The 25,837-nt window shown below is 55.0% G+C and overlaps 1 protein-coding gene and 1 long non-coding RNA gene across 18 annotated transcripts in view; one reads left to right on the forward strand and one right to left on the reverse strand.

The window, feature by feature from the left end:
* Positions 1-19,931, forward strand: part of PCBP3 (poly(rC) binding protein 3) — a 229,965-nt gene extending 210,034 nt beyond the window's left edge. For 7 of the 16 annotated variants that reach the window (XM_070796169.1, XM_070796177.1, XM_070796205.1 and 4 more), the window contains 7 exons: positions 1,737-1,880; positions 4,586-4,627; positions 13,619-13,697; positions 14,118-14,177; positions 17,716-17,768; positions 18,725-18,894; positions 19,314-19,931. In XM_070796169.1, the coding sequence (XP_070652270.1) occupies positions 1,737-1,880; positions 4,586-4,627; positions 13,619-13,697; positions 14,118-14,177; positions 17,716-17,768; positions 18,725-18,894; positions 19,314-19,350 (585 nt within the window). In that variant the 3' untranslated portion in view covers positions 19,351-19,931. The remainder of the gene's footprint in view (positions 1-1,736; positions 1,881-4,585; positions 4,628-13,618; positions 13,698-14,117; positions 14,178-17,715; positions 17,769-18,724; positions 18,895-19,313) is intronic. The other 9 variants (XM_070796190.1, XM_070796230.1, XM_070796235.1 and 6 more) reach the window with 9 other exon arrangements.
* LOC139184941 (uncharacterized) lies at positions 11,115-14,154 on the reverse strand. 2 transcript variants are annotated; one of them, XR_011568511.1, is made up of 3 exons: positions 13,706-14,154; positions 12,539-12,595; positions 11,115-11,203 (listed from the first exon to the last, which is right to left on the reverse strand). It is a non-coding gene; the product is annotated as an uncharacterized lncRNA (long non-coding RNA). The 2 variants fall into 2 exon arrangements; XR_011568512.1 differs by having other exon boundaries at positions 11,156-11,238.
* Positions 19,932-25,837: the final 5,906 nt, after the last annotated feature.

Below are 25,837 nucleotides of genomic sequence, written 5' to 3' on the forward strand. Positions count from 1 at the left end.
AAGGAGGGCGGGGCTGCTCGAGGTGCGGCAAGTTAGGTGGAGAACATGAGTGTCAGGGCCCCCAGGGAGGTGTGCTCAGAAGGCCTCCCCCCACCAGCAGTCAGAGGGGATGGGAGCTAGACATCAGGGCTGGGGCAGTGTGGGTGGTGCTGCTGGTGGGGCCAGAGGGCACCACGGAGCAAGGGTGACGGCCAAGGCTGAGCAGCACAGAGTGCACCCCCACCTCTGGGACGGAGCTGGGGCAGCAGTGGACGGAGTCCTCCGCCTGCACCACAGTGGAAGTGGCCCTTCAGTGTAGTCATGCTTCCGGCCTGGTGACCATGAGGCGCCCTGAGACTGCAGAGAGCCCACTGAGCGGCGCCTGGTCACAACCAAGGCGAGCCAGAGATGGAGAGGCAGGAGCCCTCCTGTATCCAAACACAGGTCCTTGGAGCAGCCTCTCTGCATCACACAAGGTCACACAGCACAGCCAAGGTCACACAGTGTATTCAAGATCACATAGTACATCCAAGGTCAAACAGCATAATCAGGGTCACAGAGCACAGTTAAGGTCACACAGCACATCCAAGGCCATATGGTGTGTCCAAGGTCACATAGCACAGCCAAGATCATAAAATGCGTTCAAGGTCACATGGACTTCCAAGGTCACACAATGTATTCAAGATCACACAGTACATCCAAGGTCACATAGCATATTCAAGGTCACACAGTATAACCAAGGTTGTGCATGTTCAAGGTCACAGTGTGTCCAAGGTCACAGTGTGTTCAAGGTCACACAGCACAACCAAGGTCACACCACTGTGTTCAAGGTCATACGGCAATTCAAGGTCATACTGTGTTCAAGGTTGCAGTAGCAGGCCAGGGTTACACAATGTATTCAAGGTCACATGGTGTGGCCTGGGCTGCAGAGTTGAAGCCACCAGCCAGTCTGCAGTCCCCTCATCCCCGCGTGTGCCCCAGGTGGGAGCACTCTGAAGTCACACTGCCTGGTGGAGGCATGGACTGGGCCTGGGTGGGCAGTGGCCTCAGGAGCTCCCTGCAGGGACAGGCTGCTCTGGTCCCCTAGCTCTGCCCCGAGCTGGTGGTGCAGCTGACTTGGGACTCCAACAACAGCCAGGCCCAACCCTGTGGACTCTGCTCCCAGGGAAGACAGTTGCCTGGGCAGCGGCTGGCAGTGGGCATGATTGCTTCTGACCCATGGGTGAGGCTGACATCGTCAGACCTGGCATACTCCTGGTACCTGAGAATATCGTGCACCCCAAGACACGAATCCTAAACTTTTGGACACAGAATAGTGGAAGGAAATTGTAGCAGATCTCATCACAGCTGTGGACTATTTCATTTGGACTCTGAGGTGTATTAAATGATGACTCTTTTGTCAATAGTGAGGTTGGATGTTTCTAACTTTGCTGAGATGAGGCCAATTGAACATCAGCCCAGGCCAAGTGGAACTCTACCCTGGGCCCAGAGTCCCAGGGCTCTTCCCGAGGACTGAAGGCAGAGGCGAACCCTCCGAGCTCAGCGCCAGGGGAGGGTTGCGTGCAGGCAGGGCCACTCCTCCCGCCTCGCCCGCTGCCTCCTGCTGCGGGCTGTATCTAGGGTGGTGGCTCCTGGAGGACCGGGGGGCTGGGGAGGGCTGGGAGGCACAGCGGGCGGGGCTCAGAAGGAGGCCTCACGACTGTCAGGCTGCAAGGCCACTCTAACACTCTGTCTCCCTCTCCTGTCCCTTTTCCTAGTCCCCACCGAAAGGTGCCACCATTCCCTACCGCCCAAAGCCCGCCTCCACCCCTGTCATTTTTGCAGGTGGTCAGGTAAGAGCCGACCCGCTCGCGGCCTCCACTGCCAACCTCAGCCTTTTACTGCAGCCCCCGCCGCTGCCCGTTAGTGCACTCAGGTTTTCTCCCTTCTCACGTGCACGTCTCCCCACCCGCACTGGACGCAGAGCTCCCCCACCCTCGGCCTGGCTGGGGCTGAACGCGGGCCCGCGTGAGGCTGCCAGGCAGCGTCCCCAGATGGAAGGGGCCCAGGATGACCCTGGTCTGTGCAGTGGGGCAGCACTGCCCAGTCTCGTTTCCTGGTGCTTTTAGGAAGCTCAGAGGGAAGAAGGGCCGGGGGTATTGCCAGGGGTCTTAGGACTCAGGGTTGAGATGACTACGACTGTAAAAACTGGCCCATTTCCCCCTGAGACACGCGTTCTCACACACATGTCCCTCCCAGTAGCACGTGAGGAACAAGAGGAGGATGAAGGCGGCCCGGCTGGGCCTCCCGGTTACTCAGATGGTCCGCACTCTCCCCCTTCCCCTTCCCCTTCCCCACACTGGCCGCAGGCCCAGGAGGCTGGGCACAGCCACACTGCACAAAGGGGGTTTGGGCAAGAGCCCCTCACCCTTCTCTCCCACCAAGAGGGGGTCGTGGCGGTTTCTGTCTTCAGCCAGTGGTTGGCCTAGTGGGGCCCACAGAGGGGCCGTGCCATATCTCCTGCCCTTGAGTGCCGGCCGCCACGGCAGGGTCACCGCAGCCTTGGTCAAGGACTTTGCACACGCAGCCCAGTAGTGCAAGGGGAGCTCTGCGTCCGGCGGCGGTGCTGTGTGTTTGCTCAGGGAGAGTGAAGACGGAGGTCCTGGGTGCCCAGGGCGGGGGAGGGGCTGAGAAGGAAAAGAGGCAAACGCAGGCCGTCTGTGTCTTCCTGTGCGGCCCTGCCCTGCTCTGTGAAGGAGCCGCATCAGATGGCCCGGTCCTGTCCCCAGCCTCCCACCCCGCCCCCCCACCCTTCCCCCACCCCCATCCCTCACCTCTCCCCTCTCCCCAACCCCTGTGTGGCAACAGCGGGGTCCCTGCTCCTGCAGCCGCCTTTGGGGTGCTTCCCCCAGGGAGGCAGGAGTTCCCACGGCCCGTGCCTCAGGGCAGCCACAGCGGGCCAGCCCTGTTCAGAGCTCCTCTCCTCGCCTGCATCCAGGTGAGCAGGCAGGTTAGTTACCTGCCAGGCCTCGGTCCCAACGTGCGTGCAGGCAAGCCTGTGACGATCCCTGGTGGTGAAGCATGGGCTTTACCCAGAAGGGAGGCGGATTAACAAGAGCTGGAGCCCGGGCAGCCTCCTGGCCATCGCCCACCCCCAGGCAGGGCAGCAAGGTCACTACCCCTGTGGGAGGGCAGGGCCTTAACCCGGCCCCTGTGCTCTGGGGACACCACGAGTGGCCAGTGAGTGACTGGTCTTGGTCGTCAGCCTCTCAGGCAGCTGGGTGGAGGACCCCGTGTTCCAGGCCCTGGCCCCCTCACCTGAGTGCGGGAAACGCTGCATGCCCGGCTTCAGAGCCTCTCAGCCCGACCTTCCCGGGGAAGTACTGGCTGGGTGCCTGCTGCAGAAAGGCGGCTCCTGCCTCCCCAGTAGGTTCAGACCCCAGAGTCTGCCCAGACAGAACCTACTGCCTGGGCTCGTCTCCACCTCTGTTCTGAGAGGATGGTGGGTGGCTGTGCACTTCAAATAGCACTAGCAACCCTGACAGCTGAGTGAGAAAAAGGTGTCAGAAACTGAGTGTCTGGGGTGAAGAACTGCAAATCGGAGCACGTGGGCAGCGCCCCTCCAGGGCCTGTCTTACCCAGAGACATGGTGGCACTGTGCCTAGTGGCATCTATACAACGCCCGCAGATGGGCATAAAGGTCCCTCAGCCCCAGGCGCGCACAGGCTGCCGCGTGCTCGCCGTCTCTGGTCAGGCTGCTTTCCTTCACTGTGAGGCGCCAGGCCTCACCCGACAGGGCTCCACACCCACCTCACCAGCCGGTGAATGTGGCTCTGCAACACGCTCCCACATCCCAAGTCCCGGTGAAACCCTTTGTCTTCACTCTCTCTCAGCTCTGTGTGGTTTGTTTGTAGATTGGCCATGAGTTTCTGGAAGAATCTTCGCTGAGGGACTGTGGGGCAGGGGGCTGGGTGTGGGGGAGGCTGCGGGTCCCACACACTTGCTGTGGCTGCTCTGTGTCACCGTCTTGAAGGCGAGTGACATGATGCAGCCCAACGAGACTCCCCTGGGGCCATACCACCAAGCGTGTGCTGCGCCCGGTCCCCTGGGGCTGGAAGACGCTCGCCAACCTGCGGCTGATTTGGGCGCATTTCTTAATCTGACATTTGCAAAGTGGGGTTTGAGTCACCTTTTAGAGTTTTCTGTTTCGTTGTTTGGTTTTCTTGGGATAAGTTATTTCCTGAAAGTGTGTAGTCTGATGGCTGATTAAACTCTCCAGTGTTAATAACCATCAGTCCCCAGCAGGGGTCGACTGGATGGCGCGTAGCTATTTCCTATTGAGAAACAATGGGGTGAGAGCCGGCCGCGTCCCACCTGGTCCCTCCAACCCTGCCCCCACCCCATCGCACGTCTGGTTGTAGGTCCAGCCACAAGGGACACGGGACCCCCGCCCCCAGCCTCCAGAGGGAGGGATCGCCTGTCCTATGTGAAGGGGAAAGCCTTAACCAGAGAGCCAGCGCCTGCTGGCAGGGGAGCCCGCCCCAGGAGGCCCTCGTTCTGTGAGGGCATGCGGTGAGGGGACGTGTGGCCGCTGCTTCGCGAGCTGATGGTGTCTCTCTCTCTCCAGGCCTACACGATCCAGGGACAGTACGCCATCCCCCACCCAGATGTGAGTTTTCACTCTGCCCCTTCACCTCCTCTCGTCACCACTTCCTCCTACCTGCATGCTGCTGTCAGTTGCTACTAATATTAATATTACACAATAATATTAATACGTTCTCCGTGTTCCTGACCTGTGTCGTATCCATATGGCCCTGAGTAACCTTTAACCTCTTAGCACTAATTCTCCCCTGTGGAGGACTTGGCCTGGTGTCAAATTGTTCTGAGCGTGGCTGCAGCCCGGCTGTTCCTCCACACCCGGGCCCTCGTGTGGTGGCCCCGGGCTGCATGTCCCTGGCACCCACCCTGGTGGGCAGGGACAGCTCAGGCCCTGTGTGTACCTGTCCAGGCAGGTGACGTGCCATCAACAGGTGTGCTGGGACAGCTTGGATGGGCGTGGGAAACTTTGGTGAAGCTGTGTGCTCCCTTTCAGCCCCCAGTTGGAGCAAAGTCCCTGCACCCATGAGATCCCGGCCATCAGAAGCCCATAGAGCAGACAAGGCTCTGTTCTAGTGTTATGACACGTTCCACACCCAGGGCTGCTCCGGACTGCGTTCCAGTCTGAGTGTGGCACTGCTGCTGGAGGGCTGGGCACCCTGAGAGCCATGCAGGCAGAACCTCGGGGCCACAGGGCTGTCGATGCGCCGGGCAGTGCAGTCTGCCCCGCTGGTCCCCGGCGGTGGGCTGCGGGGAGGAGGGGAGGGAACGGGCTCGTGTGCCGCTGCCTCAGCTGCAGTGAGAGAGATCCCACCTGAGATGCGTCCTCTGTGCTGGGAGGATGCGTCCACGTGCTGCTTTGTGAGAGCCGGGGCGGGGGTGGGGGTTTGTCCAGGCATAGGGGCACGGGGGACCGTGATGCCCGCCAGTCTTCTGCAGATCCTCACTGTTTTGAATTGGCAGGTTCAGAGCCAGTCGCCTAAGATGCAGAGCAGGGCTGGGGGGGTGGGGGTGAGTAAGGATTAACTGACGCTGAGTACGTGTCTGTGCACTCATTGCAGGAAATTGCTATTGAGTAGAAAAGAAACCCTCATAAGCAACAAGTCAGATGGCAGAGAAGCTGATGGACGCAGGGCTGGGGGACCGCCCCCGCGCCACGTGGGGCTGCCTGCCCTCGTCCCACTGACCATCACTGGCTGTGACCCAGGGAAGGCGGGGTGCTAGAGCCTGGGGTGGGGGAGGGTGCGTCTCCATGCAGAGTGAGTGCTCGTAGTGCTGGGGGGGTGTCCATGAACCCCGATAGAGCACCCGCAGGGGTGGCAGAGGTCAGAGTGGAAGCCAGCTTCTGGGGTGGCACAGCCTTTGATCCCCATGGCTGGCAGTCTCTTGCCTCTGGAAGAGCTTCTGTACAAAAGCACATGCAGAACTCAGCACACAGCAACCTGGGTCAGAACTCAGCACACAGCGACCTGGGTCAGAACTCAGCACACAGCGACCTGGGTCAGAACTCAGCACACAGCGACCTGGGTCAGAACTCAGCACACAGCGACCTGGGTCAGAGAGGCCAGTTTACCCCCGTGCAGCTCAGACCCGGACCCGAGGCTCAGACGTGCCGCGCTGAGCGGGGCCTGTGCTCCCTTCTGAGGCCTCGCACACAGGCCACCGAAAACTGGGGGCACAGGCGCCGAGCAAGCCCCAGGGACGGCAACTGGTTTGGTGGATTGGTTTTTATATCAGTCTGTTGTTTTGCTCTTTCATGTGATGTTCTCAGTATCTCTTAAAAATGGGTAGTTTCAGATTTTTTAAAAAATTTTTAATCTAATGTATAACTGCTGTTACATAGTTGCCTTGAGGGCTTCTGTGAGGGCCCCCGCATCCCCCAGACCTGCATGTGCCATGGAGCAGCTGTTGGAAAGAGAGCAAGACTCTGATAAAACACTTCTCCTGCACAGCAGAGAGTTGACAGCTCGAACCGTCACTGACAGTCTGTTCCAAACAAAGGGTAACAAGTGATGATGGCCAGGAAGGCAGTTTCATCTGAGTTTAATATTCAGTAGGATTTTTTTTAAAGCTTCATTTCTTAGAGAGGACTTCCCTGGTGGCTCAAACGGTAAAGCATCTGCCTAAAATTTGGGAGACCCAGATTCAAACCCTGGGTTGGGAAGATCTCCTGGAGAAGGCAATGGCAACCCACTCCAGTATTCTTGCCTGGAAAATCCCATGGATGGAGGAGCCCGGTAGGCTACAGTCCACGGGGCCGCGAAGAGTGAAGACATGATTGATCGACTTCACTTTCACTTTTCTTAGAGCACAAATATGATAATTATAGACAGTACTAATTTATTTTACAAGATAACTGAATACACCATTTAAACATTTCAACCCCAGTGACTGACACAGTCATCTTCCTGAATCAGGCATAGACCACGAGGAAATACATTTCCTGGAGCTGAGTGTTTCTTCATGTAGAATTAAAGCATGTACAGTTCTTCCTGCTTTCTGGTTTACCCGACTTGAGAATCAGGGCCCCACCCTCAGCAGTCTTCCTCCAGGTCCTCGCCAGGCTCAGGCCTTGTTTCACCAGAATCCTCCCAGGACTGACAGCTCTCAGGCATTCAGAGAGGCCAGGGACCGCTGGGTGGCTGGCCTGGGTCATGGCTGGTGGCCTCGGTCACAGCCGGTGGCCTAGATTACAGCTGGCAGCAGCAGTGCTCCAGGACACCTGCCCACTCCCCCAAGGGTCCTGCTCGAGGAGCCAGACGTGGTTTCAGACACACGGGAGGACCCCGGCAGCCACGACCCAGGATGCGGGAGCAGACGCAGAGCATCGTCACTGCTCGCTCCCACCTCTGCTCTTCCTGTCCCCATGCTGATTATACCAGGAAGGAACTGTTTTCCGCTGGGAGAAGTGAGTCACCCTCAAGCACCCCACACGTGAGGATCTTATTTCTAGTCTTCAGAGTTCCCAAGTCACTCCCTTGCTCAGCATCCCCTCCTTAAAGGGGCTTGGAAGCAAGCAGGATTGAGACCAGAAGTTGGGCTGGACCAACAGGGTCCTGGGTGGACACCGTCCCCCGGGGTTCACAGGGAGGACATGGAGCTTCATGGAGAGAGCTCCAGAGCTGGGGTCCAGGAGCAGCAGAGCTGGGGGTCCCCGTGATGCTGGGTCTCAGCAGAGGTGCTGAGTGCCTGGGGGGAGGGTGGGTGCTGTGTTGGCCAGGTCATTGCTTAGCGAGTGAGCAGGCGGGAAATGGAAACACGTGTGTTACAGTGAGTGGAGGACACCAGTGGGTCCTGTGCAGACGGTGGTCCCTGGGACCCCCCCTCACAGTGGATGCAGCTAGGACGGAGCACCTTCCCCGCCTGCCTCCTCGGTGTCCCCCCAGTCTCCCAGGGAGAGCCCTGCTGAGAGGGACCTGCATGGCTGCCCCGCTGATGCCCACACCTCTGGCTCTTTTTGGTGGCGGGGAAGCACCCTCAGCCTCACCTGCTGCAGAGCAGCTAACAGGGCAGGTTAACCCCCCTCCCCACCCCTCCTCCATGTTGCACACCTTCTCTGGCTGAGCTGAGCTTCTTTTCAGTGGCAGGGCTCTCAGCCCGCCCCTCCCAGAATCAGAACCTGGATTTTCACAAGACCCTGGATGACTTGTGTGCACAGAAGACTGAGAAGAAAGAACCCGGATCCAGTCAGAGCCCCAGGAAGAGAGGATAGGCGGGAGGGAGGGAAGACTCTAAGAGATGATCGCAGAGAATTTCTCAGAATCAGTAAAAAACAGTCCTCACATTCAGCAATCCCAACAAATCTCAAACAAGATCAACCCAAATCCTTCTTAGACGTGTCCAAACAAAGCCACATGACACCAGAGACCAAAGCATATCTTCTGAAGATGGAGGGAGAAAGAATATCGCAGAGGAGCAATGCAGGGGCCACAGGGCTGATGAAATAACCATCAGAGGATCACCGAGGGCAGGTGTTTTTCAGACAAACAGCTATAACCTCCTAAGGGGCGCCCTTCAGGAAAAGGAAAATGACCGCAGAAAGAAGGCTATGAACACAAGAAAGAATGGTGAGCGAAGAAATCTGCCATCTTTTTCCTTTTAAAAGAGGCACAGATCAGAAAGAAAACATTGATATTTTTGTCCATTAAAACGTAAACATCAGGGTCAATGAAAACACACTTTGTAAAATCAAAATCAATGCTAATTGCTGGGATTAACATACAGAACTAAATGGACCCCAAGAGCACAGCTAAGATTTAGGATGTGGCTGAAGGGATGAAAAGATCCTGGGGCCACTGTAGCATTCAGGAGGAGGCAAAGATGCTGAATTAGGACTGCAGATGTATGTGTTACAGTTCCAGAATGGTGGCTAATAGAAAATCGTTCACTTTGGTAACTTCATTAACGGTGTAGGGTGGGGGGACATGGGTGACCGGAAAATATCATTAATCAACACAGCAGAAAGGGAAAGAGAAAAGAAACCGTGGACAATCAGGGCAATTAACATAAGACAGCAGAAATTACTATACATCTACGGTGACCAAAGTAAGAGAAACTTTCCAGTTAAAAAACAAGGTCTGTCAGATTTTTAAAAAATAAACAAGCAAACAAAAACAAAAAAGTTTTCAGTTTTATTTCAAAGGGAACACTTAAAGAAGAAGGACCTAGACAAATTAAAAAAAAAAAGATAGGAAAAATATAGGAAAATACTAACCCAAAGAAGCAATATACTATTATTATTATCAGTAGGGAGAAAAACAGACTTTAAGGCAAATCACTTACTCATTACTTATTGATAAACTGTTCAGTTCACTCAAAGAAAGGAATTTAAATTTGTATGCACCTAAAACACAGCTTCAGACACATGTAAAGGAAAAAATTAACAAACCATTAGGGGAATCTGACAGTCACTGCAGCAGAGCCTGAACTCGAAGGCCATGTAGACAAGAAGGAAGAGATTCTGACGGTCCTGCCTGAGCCGAGTTAACCAGTGTGCCCTGAGCACTCCCCAGCACAGCTGCCAGACCCACAAGAACGCTTACAACGCTCCATGACACATGGAGCACAGACTCACCATCTCTCAAAAGCTGGAATCAGAGAGACAGCTCTCTCCCACAAAGCAGTAAGTTAAAATCAATAGTTCAGTTCAGTTCAGTCGCTCAGTCGTGTCCGACTCTTTGCGACCCCATGAATCGCAGCACACCAGGCCTCCCTGTCCATCACCAACTCCCGGAGTTCACCCAGACTCAGGTCCATCGAGTCAGTGATGCCATCCAGCCGTCTCATCCTCTGTCATCCCCTTCTCCTCCTGCCCCTAATCCCTTCCAGCATCAGAGTCTTTTCCAATGAGTCAACTCTTTGCATGAGGTGGCCAAAGTACTGGAGTTTCAGCTTCAGCATCAGTCCTTCCAAAGAAATCCCAGGGCTGATCTCCTTCAGAATGGACTGGTTGGATCTCCTTGCAGTCCAAGGGACTCTCAAGAGTCTTCTCCAACACCACAGTTCAAGACCATCAATTCTTCAGTGCTCAGCTTTCTTCACAGTCCAAAAGGTGATTAAAAAAAAAAAATTCTTGTCATTATTGAAACTTAAAGCTGACCAGAAGAGCACAGTGAAAGGAAAGACACACGACCTTCCTGGACGGGACATCAGGGGCCCTCCCAGGTTGAAATGCGGGTACTGCCGAAGTGACACAAAGTCCCTGCTGCTGTATTATGTGAAAGAGCAAAGGCCTGAGCCAGCAAGCTGGTCACACTGAGAACTTCTGATGGGAAACAAACACTCTGCCTGTACCAAGAACTTCAACAACGAGAAAGAAAGCTGTAGCACTTTTAGAAAAAAAGATAGACTATCTTTCAGTTCACAGAAGCATAAGCTATTAAGGAAAACAGTGATGAATCTGACCACATTAGAATTTCTAAATGTGGTTTCTCTCAAGGCTCCATAAGGAGACTGGGGGAAAGATCTTTCTCGTACATAGAGCTGAAGTAGAATGAGAATCTGAAATATGTGAGTTTACGTGAATCAGCAGAAAACAGCCCAGTAGAAAGACGGGCTAAGGACACCAGTGAGCCCTTCACAGGAGAGGAGACTCACAGCCGGAACCACGCAGCCTGTCCCCGAATGTGCGTGCAGCTGTGTGCTTGTGAGTTTCCTCCTGAGCACTTGTCTGTGATTTATACCCCGACACGGTTCAGTGGGAAGGGCAGGTCATGGAGAAACGTCTGTGCTGTGGCGCCACCTCCCCTCCTTTCTTCCCTCAAATCCTGGCCACATTTGTGGTAGAAATACCTCAAAAAGTGGGAAGTCTCCTCAGCACCCAGTGCTGCTCCTTCCTTCACAAAATGAAGAAATGGAGCCCAGGAGGCCCCGTTAAGGACGAAACCAAGACAGGAAGATGTCAGCTGACATCCAGCGGTCCCCGACTTGGGGGGAGGGCTTCCCCGGGCACCCCTGTGCAGCCAGTCCTTCCCCAGGTGTCACCTTGCATCCGTGGGTGCTGGAAGGGGTTATGTGTGCTGTGGCCACGGTTTCACAAAAGGCAGCAGGTGCGTGCCGGAGGACAGGTCAGGGTCGGAGCAGCTGAACTTCTGAGGGTCAGACTTCCCAGGTGTGAGCAGAGCCCTCCTCCTGGGTCGTCCGGTTGTGCCTGTAACACGCGTGGTGGCGGGCTCATCCATCTAACTGGGAGACAGAGGATCATCCCGGGTGTGGGGGCCATGGGCAGCCCGGTGGGGAGCCTTGTGAGCGTGTGATGTTCCTTCACCCAACTCACACGGCAGCACTTCTTCAGCCTGCCTGCCGCCCGCGTGGGGCCCGTCTCCCAGCTATGCCCGTGTCCGCAGCACTGGTCGGAGCTGGAGCTGACTCGGGTCAGTTCTCCTGCCCCCAGCGCCCCGGTCTGCCCCGCCGTCCTGTCCGCTGCACAGCCGTGCGCTCCCGGGCACTCAGGGACAGAGGGAGAGGGCCCTGCCCACGTGACGACCGCACAAGCCCAGCCACCAGACGCACAGACACCAGCTGGGATGGAGTCGTGGACCAGAGCAGGGAGCAGCCCAGCCAAGGCCCTGAGGCCCTGCACACAGCGCAGACCCGCTCCTGGGGCTTCCCGCTGGCCCCCGGGCCCCGGGTGAAAGGGCTAGAGCCCCCAGGGGGAGGGCCGGGCCCCGCCGGTCCCCACTGGGCCCCTGTCCGTGCCCCAGTGTGGTGTCTGCCAGAAACTCCAGTGGGGTGAGCACAGGTGGCCTGCCTGCACTACCGGGGCTGTGGACGGCCACCTGGATGTTTGTCTCTGGACATGGGTTTCCTCCTCCATCCTAGGAGCTCTGGCCCCTCCTTAGCCCCCCTTCTAGCCCTCTGTGTAGGTGGACTCGGGGCACAGCACCTGCCCAGCGTCTAGTGACCCAGGGTGGCTTGCTGTGTTCTGGGGTAGGGGTGGTTTGCAGGACAGAGTTGGTGCTCCCACCACTCTCATCCTCATGCCCCCGGCGCCCATGGGTCCTTGCCGTCTTTCTTTCGACATGTCTCTGGAAGGAGGAGCTGAGCAGCGGGGTCCCTGGCCCGTCAGCCTCTTGCACAGGGTTGTCTTGCCTATGGCACAGCAGTTGCCGGTCGCCGCTCACCTCTCATCCCCAGGGCATGGGCTGGTGTCCCCATGACAATGATTCCTGGGTGTGCTCTCCTGACACCTCTCAGGCTGCTTCCGTGCACGTCTGCTCAGGACACCCTGAGCCCCATGGTGTCGGGTCGCTGGGCTGACACGCCAGGCAGCAGTGTGCTGTAAGCCCAGCCCCATCTCACTGGGGACTCTCAGAGCAGACTCTGACCTGGGTCACCCCGTCCCCTCCTCGGAACCGCCAGATGTGGCAGCTGAGTTGGATGTGGCCAGCTTCCCCTGTGCCCCATCTCATCAGGGACTCTCAGAGCGTGCCCGGTCCATGGGAGACCAGCAGCAAACCCACTCCTCTGTCACCCAGGGGCTCACCCTCGAAGGCTGGGACATCAGAAATCCCAGTGTTTGTCCTCTTCCCTTCCACAGACTCTGCAGGATGGGACCAATGGGGTGACTGGTCAGATCCACGTCTCACCTGGGGATGCCCACAGCTCTCCTCGGGTGCCCCCACCTTCCAGCCACGGGGCTCAGTGGAGGCCTCACAGGGCCCTGGAAACACTCAGGCTAGGCTTCCCTTGTGAAGCTCGGGAGTTGCGAGTGTGTCCTGGAATGACCTGGCCCTCCATCCACTCGGCTGGAGACGCGGGGCCAGTGGATGAGCCAGGGCTAAGGACACATCCAGAGGTCTCCAAGGCCAGGGGTGGGGTTTAGACAGCTCTTCTTAGGTGGCCACGGCTCACCACAGTTACCTCCCTTCTCTGTTGTTTTTATTGCTTTTTTAAGAAGTGAGGCTCAGATAAAATAACTAAAGAAACTGTGTTTCAAAGCCCCCCACAAAAGTCTAGGGGATGGGGTACAAAGGTCAGGTCACAAGGGACGAGGGAAGGGTGCAGGCGTGGCTGGCCACATGGGAGCCTGGAACCCTCCTGGCAGCTCTGCAACACCCTTGGCTTCATAGCACCTTCGGGTGGAGACTTCAGCCCTCTGCCTGTGATCCCGGGGGCCCAGGAGACGGGCCGTGGGCTGTGGGCCCGCAGGGGGCCCCCACTGAGTCACCCCCTGGTAGAGTGAGGACCAGGCAGCCATCTGGACCGGGTGTGCAGAAGGGAGGGGGCGTGGGTCTCCCGCCCACACACCTGAGTCCCGTGAGTGACAGTGTGGTGCTGAAGCTTTTAGGGGCCCTGCGGGTCCTGCTCTCCAGCTCTAGACCTCCCCGGTGAGCCCCGGCACCCGTCTGACTGGGGCTGAGACGGGGAAGGACTCAGAGCCTGCCAACCGACCGTGGCCCATTGGTTATTCCAGGCCAAGTCCTTGCGTGCTGCTGCGTCCGCCATGTGTCGCATGGCCCCCTTTCTATCTATCTGTGCAGACTTCTGTTACGCGTTTTTAATTTGGTGTGACTTGTACTCGATAACAATAACCTTCTTAGCTCTCGTGTCCCTCCTACCCCAGCAGTTGACCAAGCTCCACCAGCTGGCCATGCAGCAAACCCCCTTTCCTCCCCTCGGACAGACCAACCCCGCTTTCCCCGGTACGTACCCAGCCGCCCTTTCTGACCTCTCTTCTCACCCGGGGCCTTTCTCTCTCCGAGCGTCTGTGTTCAGGGCAGCGAGCGGAGCAGGTAGGGCTGTCTGAGTGCTGGGACACAGAGCTGGGCACGCTGCCGCGGGCGGGCAGGGATCTGTCTGATGTCTGTGCGGGTCAGTCACCCCACAGCTAGCCTTCCTGAAGGAGACGCCTCCCCCTCGAGGGTTCGTCCTGTTCTGCTGCCTGCTGGCCGTTGGGGAGGGCCTCCTGCAGGAGGCTGTACACCCGCAGGGCGCTCTGCCCGGACGGTGTCCCCGTAGCGCAGGGCGGCGCACCAGTCAGACTTTGAGCTTCCCTAGTTGAAGTGACCTTACTTCTCTCCTTGAGGGCAAAACATTAAATCTGTTTCTTCTTTGCTCTCCAGGAGAAAAGCTGCCTTTACACTCCTCCGAAGAAGCTCAAAATCTGATGGGCCAGTCGTCAGGTAAAATAAAACCACGCTAAATGGAGAGCCAGCAAGCCAGGAAAGGACCTGGCGGGTGGAAGGGGCCAGAGGGCCACTCGCTGAGTGCCTCGGGGGAGGGCTGCCGCCATCCCGGGCTGGCCCGAGCGGCCACTCCAGGTCTGCACACGTGGCTCCCAGCTTCCACCTATGGCTCTGCAATTGTGGTGATGGGTCAAGTCTCTGCCAGTGCTTGGGGCACAGCAGCCCCATCAGGTAGAAGGTCATTTATCCTCCCAGGGGCACAGCATGGAGGGCTGGAGGGAAAGGCCGACCAGGCTGTGAGTTTTCATAGGAGAGAAGACCACTCTGGGGTGGATCTGCACTGAATACCCCCTGACGTGGCAGGGCAGGCGTGGATCCCCAGATCCCGTCACCCAGGCTTGGAGCAGAGAGCGTGGCTCCTTACAGGCTGTTTGGAAGCAAAACCACTGGAAGCATGTGCTCTGGACTTGGCAGGGCCCTGTGACAGAGGCACCCACCATGCTCCAACCCACTCCCCATGCAGGCCTGGATCAGAGCAGAAGAGCGAGGGTCCTGCTTATGGGGAAGCCGGGGAGGGTCTCAGCCGCCGCCTCCACTGCTGTTCTGGACCTCAGGGCATCTGCCTGTCATCTGTCCCTCAGGACCACAGGGGTCCAGCTGAGACCATGGGGCTCAGGGGTCATCTATTGAGCTGAAACCCCAGCTCTGATGATCCGTGTGCTTGCTGTGGGTTTCTTCTCAGTGCTGCTTTTAATTAAGCTATTGGAGATTTTAATGAGTGGAAATTAGAGGAAAACAGAATAATTTTGATTATGGAGCTGGATACCAACCTCTGCACAGTTCCGTATCTGGGTGATGACACGTGTCCAGGGGCTCTGTGCAGCCTTTGCTGTTTATAGTGAGATTTCAGTAACTGCCCAGCCCTGGTCTCCGGGAGACTGTCTGGGAGCCCCCAGGGCCTGGCCTTCCCAGGAAGAATGCTCCCTCACCACACCCCAACCCCACCACAGCCCTCCCAGCATGACCTCAGAGACAGGGGACTCGTGTTAACACATCCCTATGATGATCTCCCTCTTCAGGGCCCCTGGGACCTTTGGAACTCAGGTGCACATACACCCCCACGCACACACACACACACCCCACGTGCATGGACACACACACCCCCCGTGTACATATGCATACACAACGCACATCACACACACATACACACATACACATGGACACACATAGACCCCATGTACAAATGCACACATGTTCCCCCACGCACACGGGCACACACACACGCCATGAATATGCACACACACACATCTATGCACACGGGCACACACACCATGCACACGCACACACATGCCCCCATGTACATATGCACCTATGCCCCCATGCACATGCACACATATGCCCTCCCATGCACACACACATACACACCCCATGCACATGGGCACACCCCCCCATGTACATACGCACACATACACCCCCCATACACATACACACCCCCACATACACGCACACACACCCATGCACACAGGTACACAAACCCCCATGTACATATGCACTCACACTCCCCATGCACATGCACACCCCCCATGCACATGCACACCCCCCATGCACATGCACACACACTCCCATGCACATGCACACCCCCCAGGCACATGCACACACCCCCATGCACGTGCATACACCCCATGCACATGCACACCCCCCATGCACATGCACACACACCCCGTGCACATGCACACCCCCCATGCACATGCACACCCCCCATGCACATACACACCCCCATGCACATGCACACCCCCATGCACATGACACACCCCCATGCACATGCATACACCCACATGCACATCCCCATGCACATGCACACCCCCTATGCACATGCACACCCTCCATGCACATGCACAGCCCCCATGCACATGCACACCCCCATGCACATGCACACCCCCCATGCACATGCACACACACTCCCATGCACATGCACACCCCCCAGGCACATGCACACACACGTGCCATGGCAGCAGGTCAGGAGCCTGGACGGGTTGTCCTCACCCTGAGGCCGCGTCACACGCTCCCCGGCATCTGGGATTTGTGTGGGAGAGGCAGTGCTTGCGACTCCTAAGAGGAAGCCCACCCCTGGGATGGCTTTAGCAGCTTTTCAACGAAGCCCCCTCATTTGGAAAACACAAGCCAGGGAAGCAGGTGTGACCCCCAAACCAAGAATCCTTGCACGGTACTCAGGACCAGGGAAGTCTCTGAGGTGACGTTTTAAATGTCGCTGTCGATTGAGTATGCGTACAGATGGATGGGGACTGGTTACTGTATTGAAAATCCCTTTATATAAAGAGATGAGGAGCAGCAGCTCCAGGTTTAGCTGCGTAAGAGAAAGTGGCGGACAATTTGGGGTGAGTTGATTTGTTTGGCACAGCTGAGCCCTGTGCTCCACAGGCCCCAGAACAGCCTCCGCCTCGCCAGGTCCCTGTGCTTGAGACACCGGGGGCCACCGCACATCTTGTTCCAGGGACCTGGTTGCCATGGAGGAGGACATGCGGGCAGGGACCGGGCAGTCCCGTTTGTCAGGACCCCTGGGCATGTGGGGATAAGGCTGAGGGGCAGGGACCAGCGAGGGAGGAGCATGGGGTGGGCAAAGGGCTCAGGTCCTGGAATGTTCTGAACTCCGGAATGTTCCAGAGAGCAGCACCTGCGATGCCTGGCTGCAAGGGCGAGAGGGGTGGGGCCAAGGCAGGATGGCGGGGTCGCAGCCACAGGCTGGAGCTTGAGCTGCCTCCTGACAGGGTGGAAGCGCCTGGTATGAAGGAGCACTCTGTCCGGTGATTGCCTCCCTCCCCTTGGGGCCCCTCAAGGCCCCCCCCCCATTTTGTGCACTGTTTCTGAAGCAAGTGTTGGACTTGTCCTTGATCCTGAGAGGCTGGCTCTGACTTAGTGGGTCCGGAGCTGGGATTTGTAGAGATGGAAGCTGCAACGTGTGAGGAGCTGGGCCTGGGTGCTCATCTTCACCCAGACACCCTGTGGAAAGGCACGTCTTCCCTGGCCTGGCTCTCGGGCCAGCCTCCCTGCCCCAGCACTGGAAGTGTTGTGGGGGGTTGGAGCCCCGGGGCCTGCAAGGGAAGTGGGTGGTGGCTGGGGCAGCAGAGGCGGCTGTGCTGGCAAGTCTGGGGCACGCAGGGCTGGTGTGACCAGCGTGGCCTGCATACCAGGCGTAGACACCAGGGGATCTGAGCGACGTCTCAGGAGGCTGTGCCACATGGCAGCCAAGTGACACAAGTTGTACCCAGGAGGAAAAGAGGAGCCACCTCCTGCCAGGTTCCGCCTCCCTGTTTGAGAGATGCTGGGTCAGGAGAAGGGTGGCAGTTGGGACCCAGAGCTCACATGCCCCAGCCCCCAGCTGTGCAGACCCTGCTCTGGGCATTCCCCAGCCCTGCCTGCCTGTGGCCAAGTGGGGAGTGGGGTCAGGTGCCTGCACGATGGGAACAGCCTTCCCCCAGCCTTCACTCGCCTAACCCTGTCCTCTCGCTGTGCCCAGGTCTGGACGCCAGCCCCCCGGCCAGCACTCACGAGCTCACCATTCCCAATGATGTGAGTACGTCCAGCCTCACCCGCCTGAGCCCACGTGCGCCCCTGCCCCGTTAAGCAGCTGAATGCCCTTGGGGGTGGGTGACATCACCCCCAAGTTACCAGACAGGGAAGAGCCATGGGGGCATCAAGGTGAACTCAGAATGCAGATGCCAGAGCTGCCTGGGGATCCTGGCTGTCGGTGAAGGTCCTGCCCTGGTTCAGGGTCACCCTGGGGACAGGTGGTCCAGGAGCACCCCAAAGGCCCTTGGAGGGCCTCCCACACTCCCCCCACACACTCCCCTGACACACTTCCCTCACAGGGCCTCACACACTCCCTTCAAACACGTCCCCCATATGCTCTCCCCATGCCCTCCACCACACAGCCCCCAATATAATCCCTCACAGGGTCTCCCATACACTCCTCCCACGCCCTCTATCCACACTTCCGCCACACGCTCCCCTCACACCCTCCCTTACACACTCCTTCACATGCTCCGTTACACCCTCCTTTACACACTCAGTTATCTCCCAGCCATCCTCTGGACCCTCGAGTCATCCTAAGAATGCCGACTCCAGTCCCCAAACCAAGACGCCAGGGCGGGTGTGGATCTGGTGTCCTTGGAGGGACAGCAGCCTGGGGGGCATGGCAATGGCTAGGGACATGCCTCTCCACCTCCTGTGTCCACTCAAACATCCCTCCAGCCCGAGAGTGCAGCCTAGAGGGGCCAGCGTGGCCTCAGGCCCACAGAGGACACTGAGCCAGGTGAGGGGTCTCCATGACTGCAGGCTCTTCATCTGATGGGACTTCCTAGAGTTGAGGCCTCGCGGCTCCCATTCTCCAGCAGGAGTGGAGGCGTGCCTCTCGGGGGGACCCAGGAAGGGACCAAGGCAGTGGGACCCCCAGCTCCCCTTACGTCTCGGCTGCACTCAGGCCACAGTGGATTCTCTCCAAGACGCTCCTGCATCCTTTCTTCCAGCTAATAGGCTGCATAATTGGACGCCAAGGGACCAAAATCAATGAAATTCGACAGATGTCTGGAGCGCAGATCAAAATCGCCAACGCCACAGAGGGGTCATCAGAGCGCCAGATCACCATCACGGGGACCCCAGCCAACATCAGCCTTGCCCAGTACCTCATCAACGCCAGGTGAGGACTGGGTGGGGCCTGGCCTGGCCTGCCTCCCAGGGTTCTCTTCTGGGGGTGGGACGTGCTAGGGAGTCTCCAGGTGACACAGGACCACACGCTTCTCTGTCCTCTCACCCTTGACTTCCACCCTCCAGCCGTGCCCACGTGGCCCCACACAAGTCGCTGGGCGTTGACACCCTACATGGCACGCTGTGGGGAGCCCCACGTCCACGCCTCCCTGGCAGGGTGACTCCTGCACCCCTCCCCACAGTGGCAGCAGAAACGGCCATGGCAGCCGGCGCCTGTCACATCCCCCTCACCCCAACCCCGTGTGGTGACTGGCATGCAGGCCCCAGGCTGTGAAGGAGGGGTCAGGACTCTGAGGACACCTCGCCCATGAGAACACGGTGACCCGTGACCTGTGCCCTTATCTTTTCCAGGCTGACGTCCGAGGTCACCGGAATGGGCGCGCTCTAACCTCACCGCGCCCCCACGCTCACCACCTGTGCAGACTGCCCCCCGCCCCCCGCAGATGTAGAGGTTTCTTTACCAACAGAAGCTATCTGTGGCTGCCTAGACCTGTGCCCACAATGCTCCAAGTGTGTCTGGGGCCCCCGGCTCCACCCTGACACTGCTCCAAGTTCATTTACGCCTGCTCCTCACGCGTTGGCATGCCATGTCCATTATTTTAAAGGCTTTGTGGCCGCTCCCATCTGTGACGCTCTAGAAACGTCGTTCCTTAGTGTCCGTGTAACCTTTTTAAGACTTGGTTTGATGTGTGGACGTTGTCTCCGAGGCCCCAGAGCTGTGGCCGCAGGAAGCCGCCCCTCCCAGTGCCCTCGGCTTTGATTCCCGTGGCCACACGGGTCAGCACCGGGTGGGGTGCACATCTCCCTATGTCCGAGGGCAGGAGAGTGGAGGGCTCGGGGTTGTGACAGGGGAGGAGGGAGCGGGCTGCTAGGCCCCAGGCATCTGTCTTCGGGGCTGACAGTGTGGACCGGCTGGGAGGCACCTCTGCACTGGGTCCCAGTTCAATAAATGATGCGCGCTGCCCCTCATCTTGGACTCCTCTCTGTGACCTCCCCACCCCTCCCCTTCCTCCCGCCACGCTCAGACCCCAAACATGCCGAGGAGCAGCTCCACCTTCTCAGACAAAGTGAGATTCCACCTGCTCCCACCTTCAGGCTTTGGCTTGTATGAATCTTGCTTGTCTTACTTCTCCTAAGCTGCTTGGATGGCAGAGATGTAACCCCAAATCCAGCGTCTGCAAGTGAGGCCACCCCCTCCTCGCCCTGGTCACACTGTGCACTCAGTGACCCTGAGCTTCCCAGTGGGAGCCCATCCCTCTCCACTGCCCCCCCAAGCTTAGCCCACCTGTGCTCACCCGCAGAGTCTACTGCACACCTCTCCGTGCTGATGCCCGGGGGACCCAGGCCCGGGGCAGGAGGCTGCCTTGTTAGGTGGCCCTGGGCCGCATGGGCACCACCTCCTCGGGCCAGATCTGGGCTCACGGGTGCTGTGGCAGGTAGGGGTCTGGAGATGAGGCGAAGCCAAGCCCCTGCCGTGGGCACCACCCCCCTGCATGAGAGTCCAAGTGGCCCAGGGGGCTCTTCCTTGGTGCCCACCCCTCAGCAGGAGCCCTTCTGTGTCTGCCCTGTGAGGAGGCTGCCCTGCTCCTCAGACTCTGGCCAGGCCTCTAGTGCTCAGGCCGTACAGGCACCCTGCCCTGCCCTCCCTGCAGTTAGCTGGTGGAGGCTGGGTGCACAGCATAGAGGCTCCTGGCTATACTGCAAGCCCAGCTGTTTAGGGCTGCAGCTCACTCATCCACTGGACACGCTGGCCAGGTGCAGGCCACAATTCGGGGCCTGGAGGCGACAGGGACGAGGTGGGCACCAGCCTTCTTCTGGGGACCTCAGTCAGTGGTGGGTGGCCAGTGGACAGGGTGAGGATTGCCTTAGAGAGCCAAAGCCAACCGTGGGGTGGGGGGGATGTAGAAAGTGCTGTGTCAATGCTGGGGCTCGAGAAGCTGCAGGCTGAGGGGGAGCTGAGGTGTGGCCCCCGTCGTGCACTCATCTGGAGCAGAACAGCAAGTCGGGCGGCCAGGGCAGCAGGAGCTGGTTCAGGGGGGCAGGGGGCACAGGAAAGATGGGGTGGGGCTGGGCCAGGGCTCTGGCTCTGGAGGAGGAACATAGTCTTCCCTTCTGATCCCAAGTGTGCTGTAGGAGAAAGCGGGTCCAGGCTGCTTGCATGGAGGCCCTTGCTCTGAGGCAAACAGCAGTTTGCCCTCCATGTGGGGAAACTGCAGCTGAGGGTTGGGGAGATGGGAGCTTGGTTGGGGACATGCCGGGGTTGAGATACACCAGCCCCACCGTCCAGGCAGGAGAGGCAGGGAAGCAGCAGTCCAGGTGCCACGGGAGGAGCCCTGAGGGGCACCACACAGGACACCCCCGGGCATCAGGAAGAGGGGTCTCACTTGTGCCACCCGGCCTGGGACCCAGTGTGAGGCCCAGACGAAATGCCAGGCGTGTCACGAACCCCAGCTGATGCCCGGCACCCGGAGGAGCAGGGCTGCCTGCAGAGCAGGCTCACACCTCCGTGCTCACAAATACAACTGCTGTGGATGATCCTGTACAAGTCTTTGTCGGAGGTAAATACCTAGGAGTGAAGTGACTGGGCGTGTGACGTGTGTGTCTAAGAAACTGTTGAGCTGTTGTCTGACGCGGTTGTCCCATTGTTTGTTCTCTCCACGTTGCGTGAAAGCTGCAGTTGCTCCATGTCCTCAGCAGCATGAGGTGCGCTCAGGCTTCTTAATATTAGCCGTTCTATGGGGTGTGAAATGGCATCTCTTTGTGATTCTAGCATTTCCCTTATGACACAATGTTGAGCATCTTTTCTCTCCTGAAGTGTTTATTCAAATCTTTTGCCTGTTTCTTACTATGACTTTCTTATTACTGAGTTTTAAGAGTTTTTCTTGTGTTCTGGATATGAGTCATTTATGAGATACATCATATGCTTTGTAAATATTTTCCTCCATCCTATGGCTTGTCTTTTCATTCTCTCAGTAATGTCTTTTGAAAAGCAAAAGTTTTTAATTTTGATGAAGTCCAAGTTATTGATTTGTTTATGGATTGGGCTTTTAATGTCCTATCTAGTAATCTTTGACTAAACCAAGGTCACAAAGATTTTCCTCATGTATTTTCTTCTAGAAGTTTTGTACTTTCATTTTCTCACTGAATTGCCTTTGCTCCTTTATCAAAAATTAGTTTTCCCTATATGTGCAGCTTTATTTGAGGGCTCTTTAGTCTGTTCGCTAATCTATTTGTATATCTTTATTCCAGTGCCATGCTGTTTTGATGACTGTAGCCTTATCATGTCTTAAAATTGTGGTGGTCCTCCAACATTGTTCTTCTTTTCAAAGTTGCTTTGAGTATTTAAGTCCTTTTTCAATTTCTATATGAATTTTAGAGTCAGCTGGTAATTTTACACACACCAAAAAAGTGTTCTCTGGCTTGATTAGGATGGTGTAGAATCGATTGCTTAATTTGAAGATAATTGACAGCTTGACAATATCAGGTCATTTGACCTGTGAACAAGGTGTATCTCTCCATCTATTTATGAGTTATTTATTTTCTTTCAAAATGTTTCAGAGTTCTCAGTGTACAGGTTTACAAATTTTGGTCAGACTTACCCTGAAATATTTCATATTTTCCATACTGTTTTAAATATTTAACTTTAGTTTATAATTTTTCATTGCTAGTATATAGAAATACAGTGAATCTGTGTGTGTGTGTATATATATATATATATGTATAGTTTCTTAGAGTCTGTGCAAACAATAGAAAAGATCAATGAAGCTAAGAGCTTATTCTTTGAAAACATAAAGTAAATTTATAAACCTTTAGCCAAACTCATCAAGAAAACAAGGGCGGGGGGTCCAGATCAATAAAATCAGAAATTAAAAAGGAGAAGTTTCAAGCAATACCACAGAAATACAGAAGATCATAGGATTAATACAATAAGTTCAGTTAAGTAGCTCAGTCATGTCCGGCTCTTTGAGACCCCATGAACTGCAGCATGCCAAGCTTCCCTGTCCATCACCAATTCCCAGAGCTTGCTCAAACTTGTGTCCATCCAGACGGTGATGCCATCCAACTATCTCATCTTCTGTCATCCCCTTCACTCTGCATAGAAGTTAAATAAGCAGGGTGACACTATACAGCCTTGATTTACTCCTTTCCCAATTTGGAACCAGTCTGTTGTTCCATGTTCAGTTCTAATTGTTGCTTCTTGACCTGTATAGATTTCTCAGGAGGCAGGTAAGGTGGTCTGGTATTCCCATCTCTTGAAGAATTTTCCACAGTTTGTTGTGATCCACATGGTCAAAGGCTTTAATGTAGTCAATGAAGCAGAAGGAGATGTTTTTCTAGAATTCTCTTGGTTTTTGTATGATCCAACGGATGTTGGCAATTTGATCTCCGGTTCCTCTGCCTTTTCTAAATCCAGTTTGTGTGTCTGGAAATTCTCGGTTCACATACTATTGAACCCTAGCTTGAAGGATTTTGAGCATTACTTTGCTAGCATATTAAATGAGTGCAATTGTGCATTAGTTTGCACATTCTTTGGCATTGCCCTTCTTTGGGACTGGAATAAAAACTGATCTTTTCTAGTCCTGTGGCCACTGCTGAGTTTTCCAAATTTGCTGGCATATTGAGTGCAGCATTTTCACAGCATCATCTTTTAAGATTTGAAATAGCTCAGCTGGAATTCCATCACTTCCACTAGCTTTGTTGGTGGTGATGCTTTCTAAGGCCCACTTGACTTTGCACTCCAAGATGTCTGGCTCTAGGTGAGTGATCACATCATTGTGGTTATCTGGGTCATGAAGCTCTTTTTTGTACAGTTCTTCTGTGTATTCTTGCCACCTCTTAATATCTTCTGCTTCTGTTAGGTCCATACCATTTCTGTCCTTTATTGTGTCCATCTTTGCATGAGATATTCCCTTGGTATCTCTAATTTTCTTGAAGAGATCTCTAGTCTTTCCCATTCTATTGTTTTCCTCTATTTCTTTGCATTGATCACTGAGGAAGGCTTTCTTATCTCTCCTTGCTATTCTTTGGAACTCTGCATTCAGGTAGATATAGCTTTCCTTTTCTCCTTTGCCTTGAACTTCTCTTCTTTTCACAGCTATTTGTAAGGCCTCCTCAGACAACCATTTTGCCTCTTTGCATTTCTGTTACTTGGGTATGATTTTGATCACGGCCTCCTGTACAATGTTACGAACTCCATCCATAGTTCTTCAGGGACTCCATCAGATCTAATCCCTTGAATCTATTTGTCACTTCCACTGTATAATCATTAGGGATTTGATTTAGGTCATACCTGAATGGTCTAGTGGTTTTCCCTACTTTCTTCAACTTAAGTCTGAATTTGGCAATAAGGAGTTCATGATCTGAGCCACAGTCAGCTCTGGGTCTTGTTTTTGCTGATTGTATAGAGCTTCTCCATCTTTGGCTGCAAAGAACATAATCAATCTGATTTCGGTATTGACCATCTGGTGATGTCCATGTGTAGAGTTATCTCTTGTGTTGTTGGAAGAAGGTGTTTGCTATGACCAGTGCATTCTCTTGGCAAAACTCTGTTAGCCTTTGCCCTGCTTCATTTTGTACTCCAAGGCCAGAACTTGGTGGGATCTCTTGACCCTACTTTTGCATCCCAGTCCCCTATGATGAAAAGGACATCTTTTTTAGCATTAGTTCTAGTAGGTCTTCATAGAACCATTCAACTTCAGCTTCTTTGGCCTTAGTGGTTGGGGTATTGGATTACTGTGATGAAATTATGTCAATAAAATGGACAACCTAGAAGAAATAAACAAATTTATAAAAATACACAACCTCCCAAGACTGAACTAGGATGAAAGAAAAAATATGATCACACAAATAACCAATAATGAAATTTTTTATATTTATTTACTTATTTGAGTATTTAATTATTTTTTGTGGGGTCTTATTTGTGGCATGGGGGCTTAGTTGCTCTGCAGTATGTGGGATCTTAGTTCCCTGACCAGTAATTGAACCAGTGTCCCCTGCACTGCAAGGCAGATTCTTAGCCACTGGACCACCAGGTAAGTCCCACAATAATGAAATAGAATCAGGAAAACAAACAAACAATTGGCAAACAAAAGTCCAAGGCCAGACAGCTTCACAGGTGATCCTCTACACATTAGAGAGTATCTCTCCTTCTCAAGTTATTTCCAAAAATATTGCATAGGAAGGAATACTTCTGAGCTCATTCTACAAGGCCAACGTTACACTGATACCAAAACTAGACAAAGATATCACCAAAAAAGAAAATTACAGACCAATCTCACTGATGAACATAGATGCAGAAATCCTCAACAAAACACTGTTGCTGCTGCTGCTAAGTCGCTTCAGTCGTGTCTGACTCTGTGCAACCCCATGGACTGCAGCCTACCAGGTTTCTCCGTCCATGGGATTCTCCAGGCAAGAACACTGGAGTGGGTTGCCATTTCCTTCTCCAATGCATGAAAGTGGAAAGTGAAAGTGAAGTCGCTAAGTCGTGTCTGACTCTTAGTGACCCCATGGACTGCAGCCTACCAGGTTCCTCCATTCATGGGATTTTCTGGGCAACAGTACTGGAGTGGGGTGCCATTGCCTTCTCCCCAACAAAACACTAGCAAACTAAATTCAGAAATACATGAGAAGAATCATACACAGTGATCAAGGGTAATTTATTCCAGGGATGCAAGGATGTCTTTATATCCACTAACAATTAATACGATATGCCACATTAGCGAACTAAAAAATAAAAATCATATGATCATCTCAGTAGATCCATAAAAAGGTTTTGACAAAATTCAGCAATGATTTATGATTTAACAAACCCTCAACACAGTGGGTATAGAGAGAACATATCTCAACATAATAAAAGCCATACATACCAAACC

Source organism: Bos indicus, chromosome 1 (assembly GCF_029378745.1).
Source record: "Bos indicus isolate NIAB-ARS_2022 breed Sahiwal x Tharparkar chromosome 1, NIAB-ARS_B.indTharparkar_mat_pri_1.0, whole genome shotgun sequence".
In the NCBI taxonomy this organism is placed as follows: Eukaryota; Metazoa; Chordata; class Mammalia; order Artiodactyla; family Bovidae; genus Bos; species Bos indicus.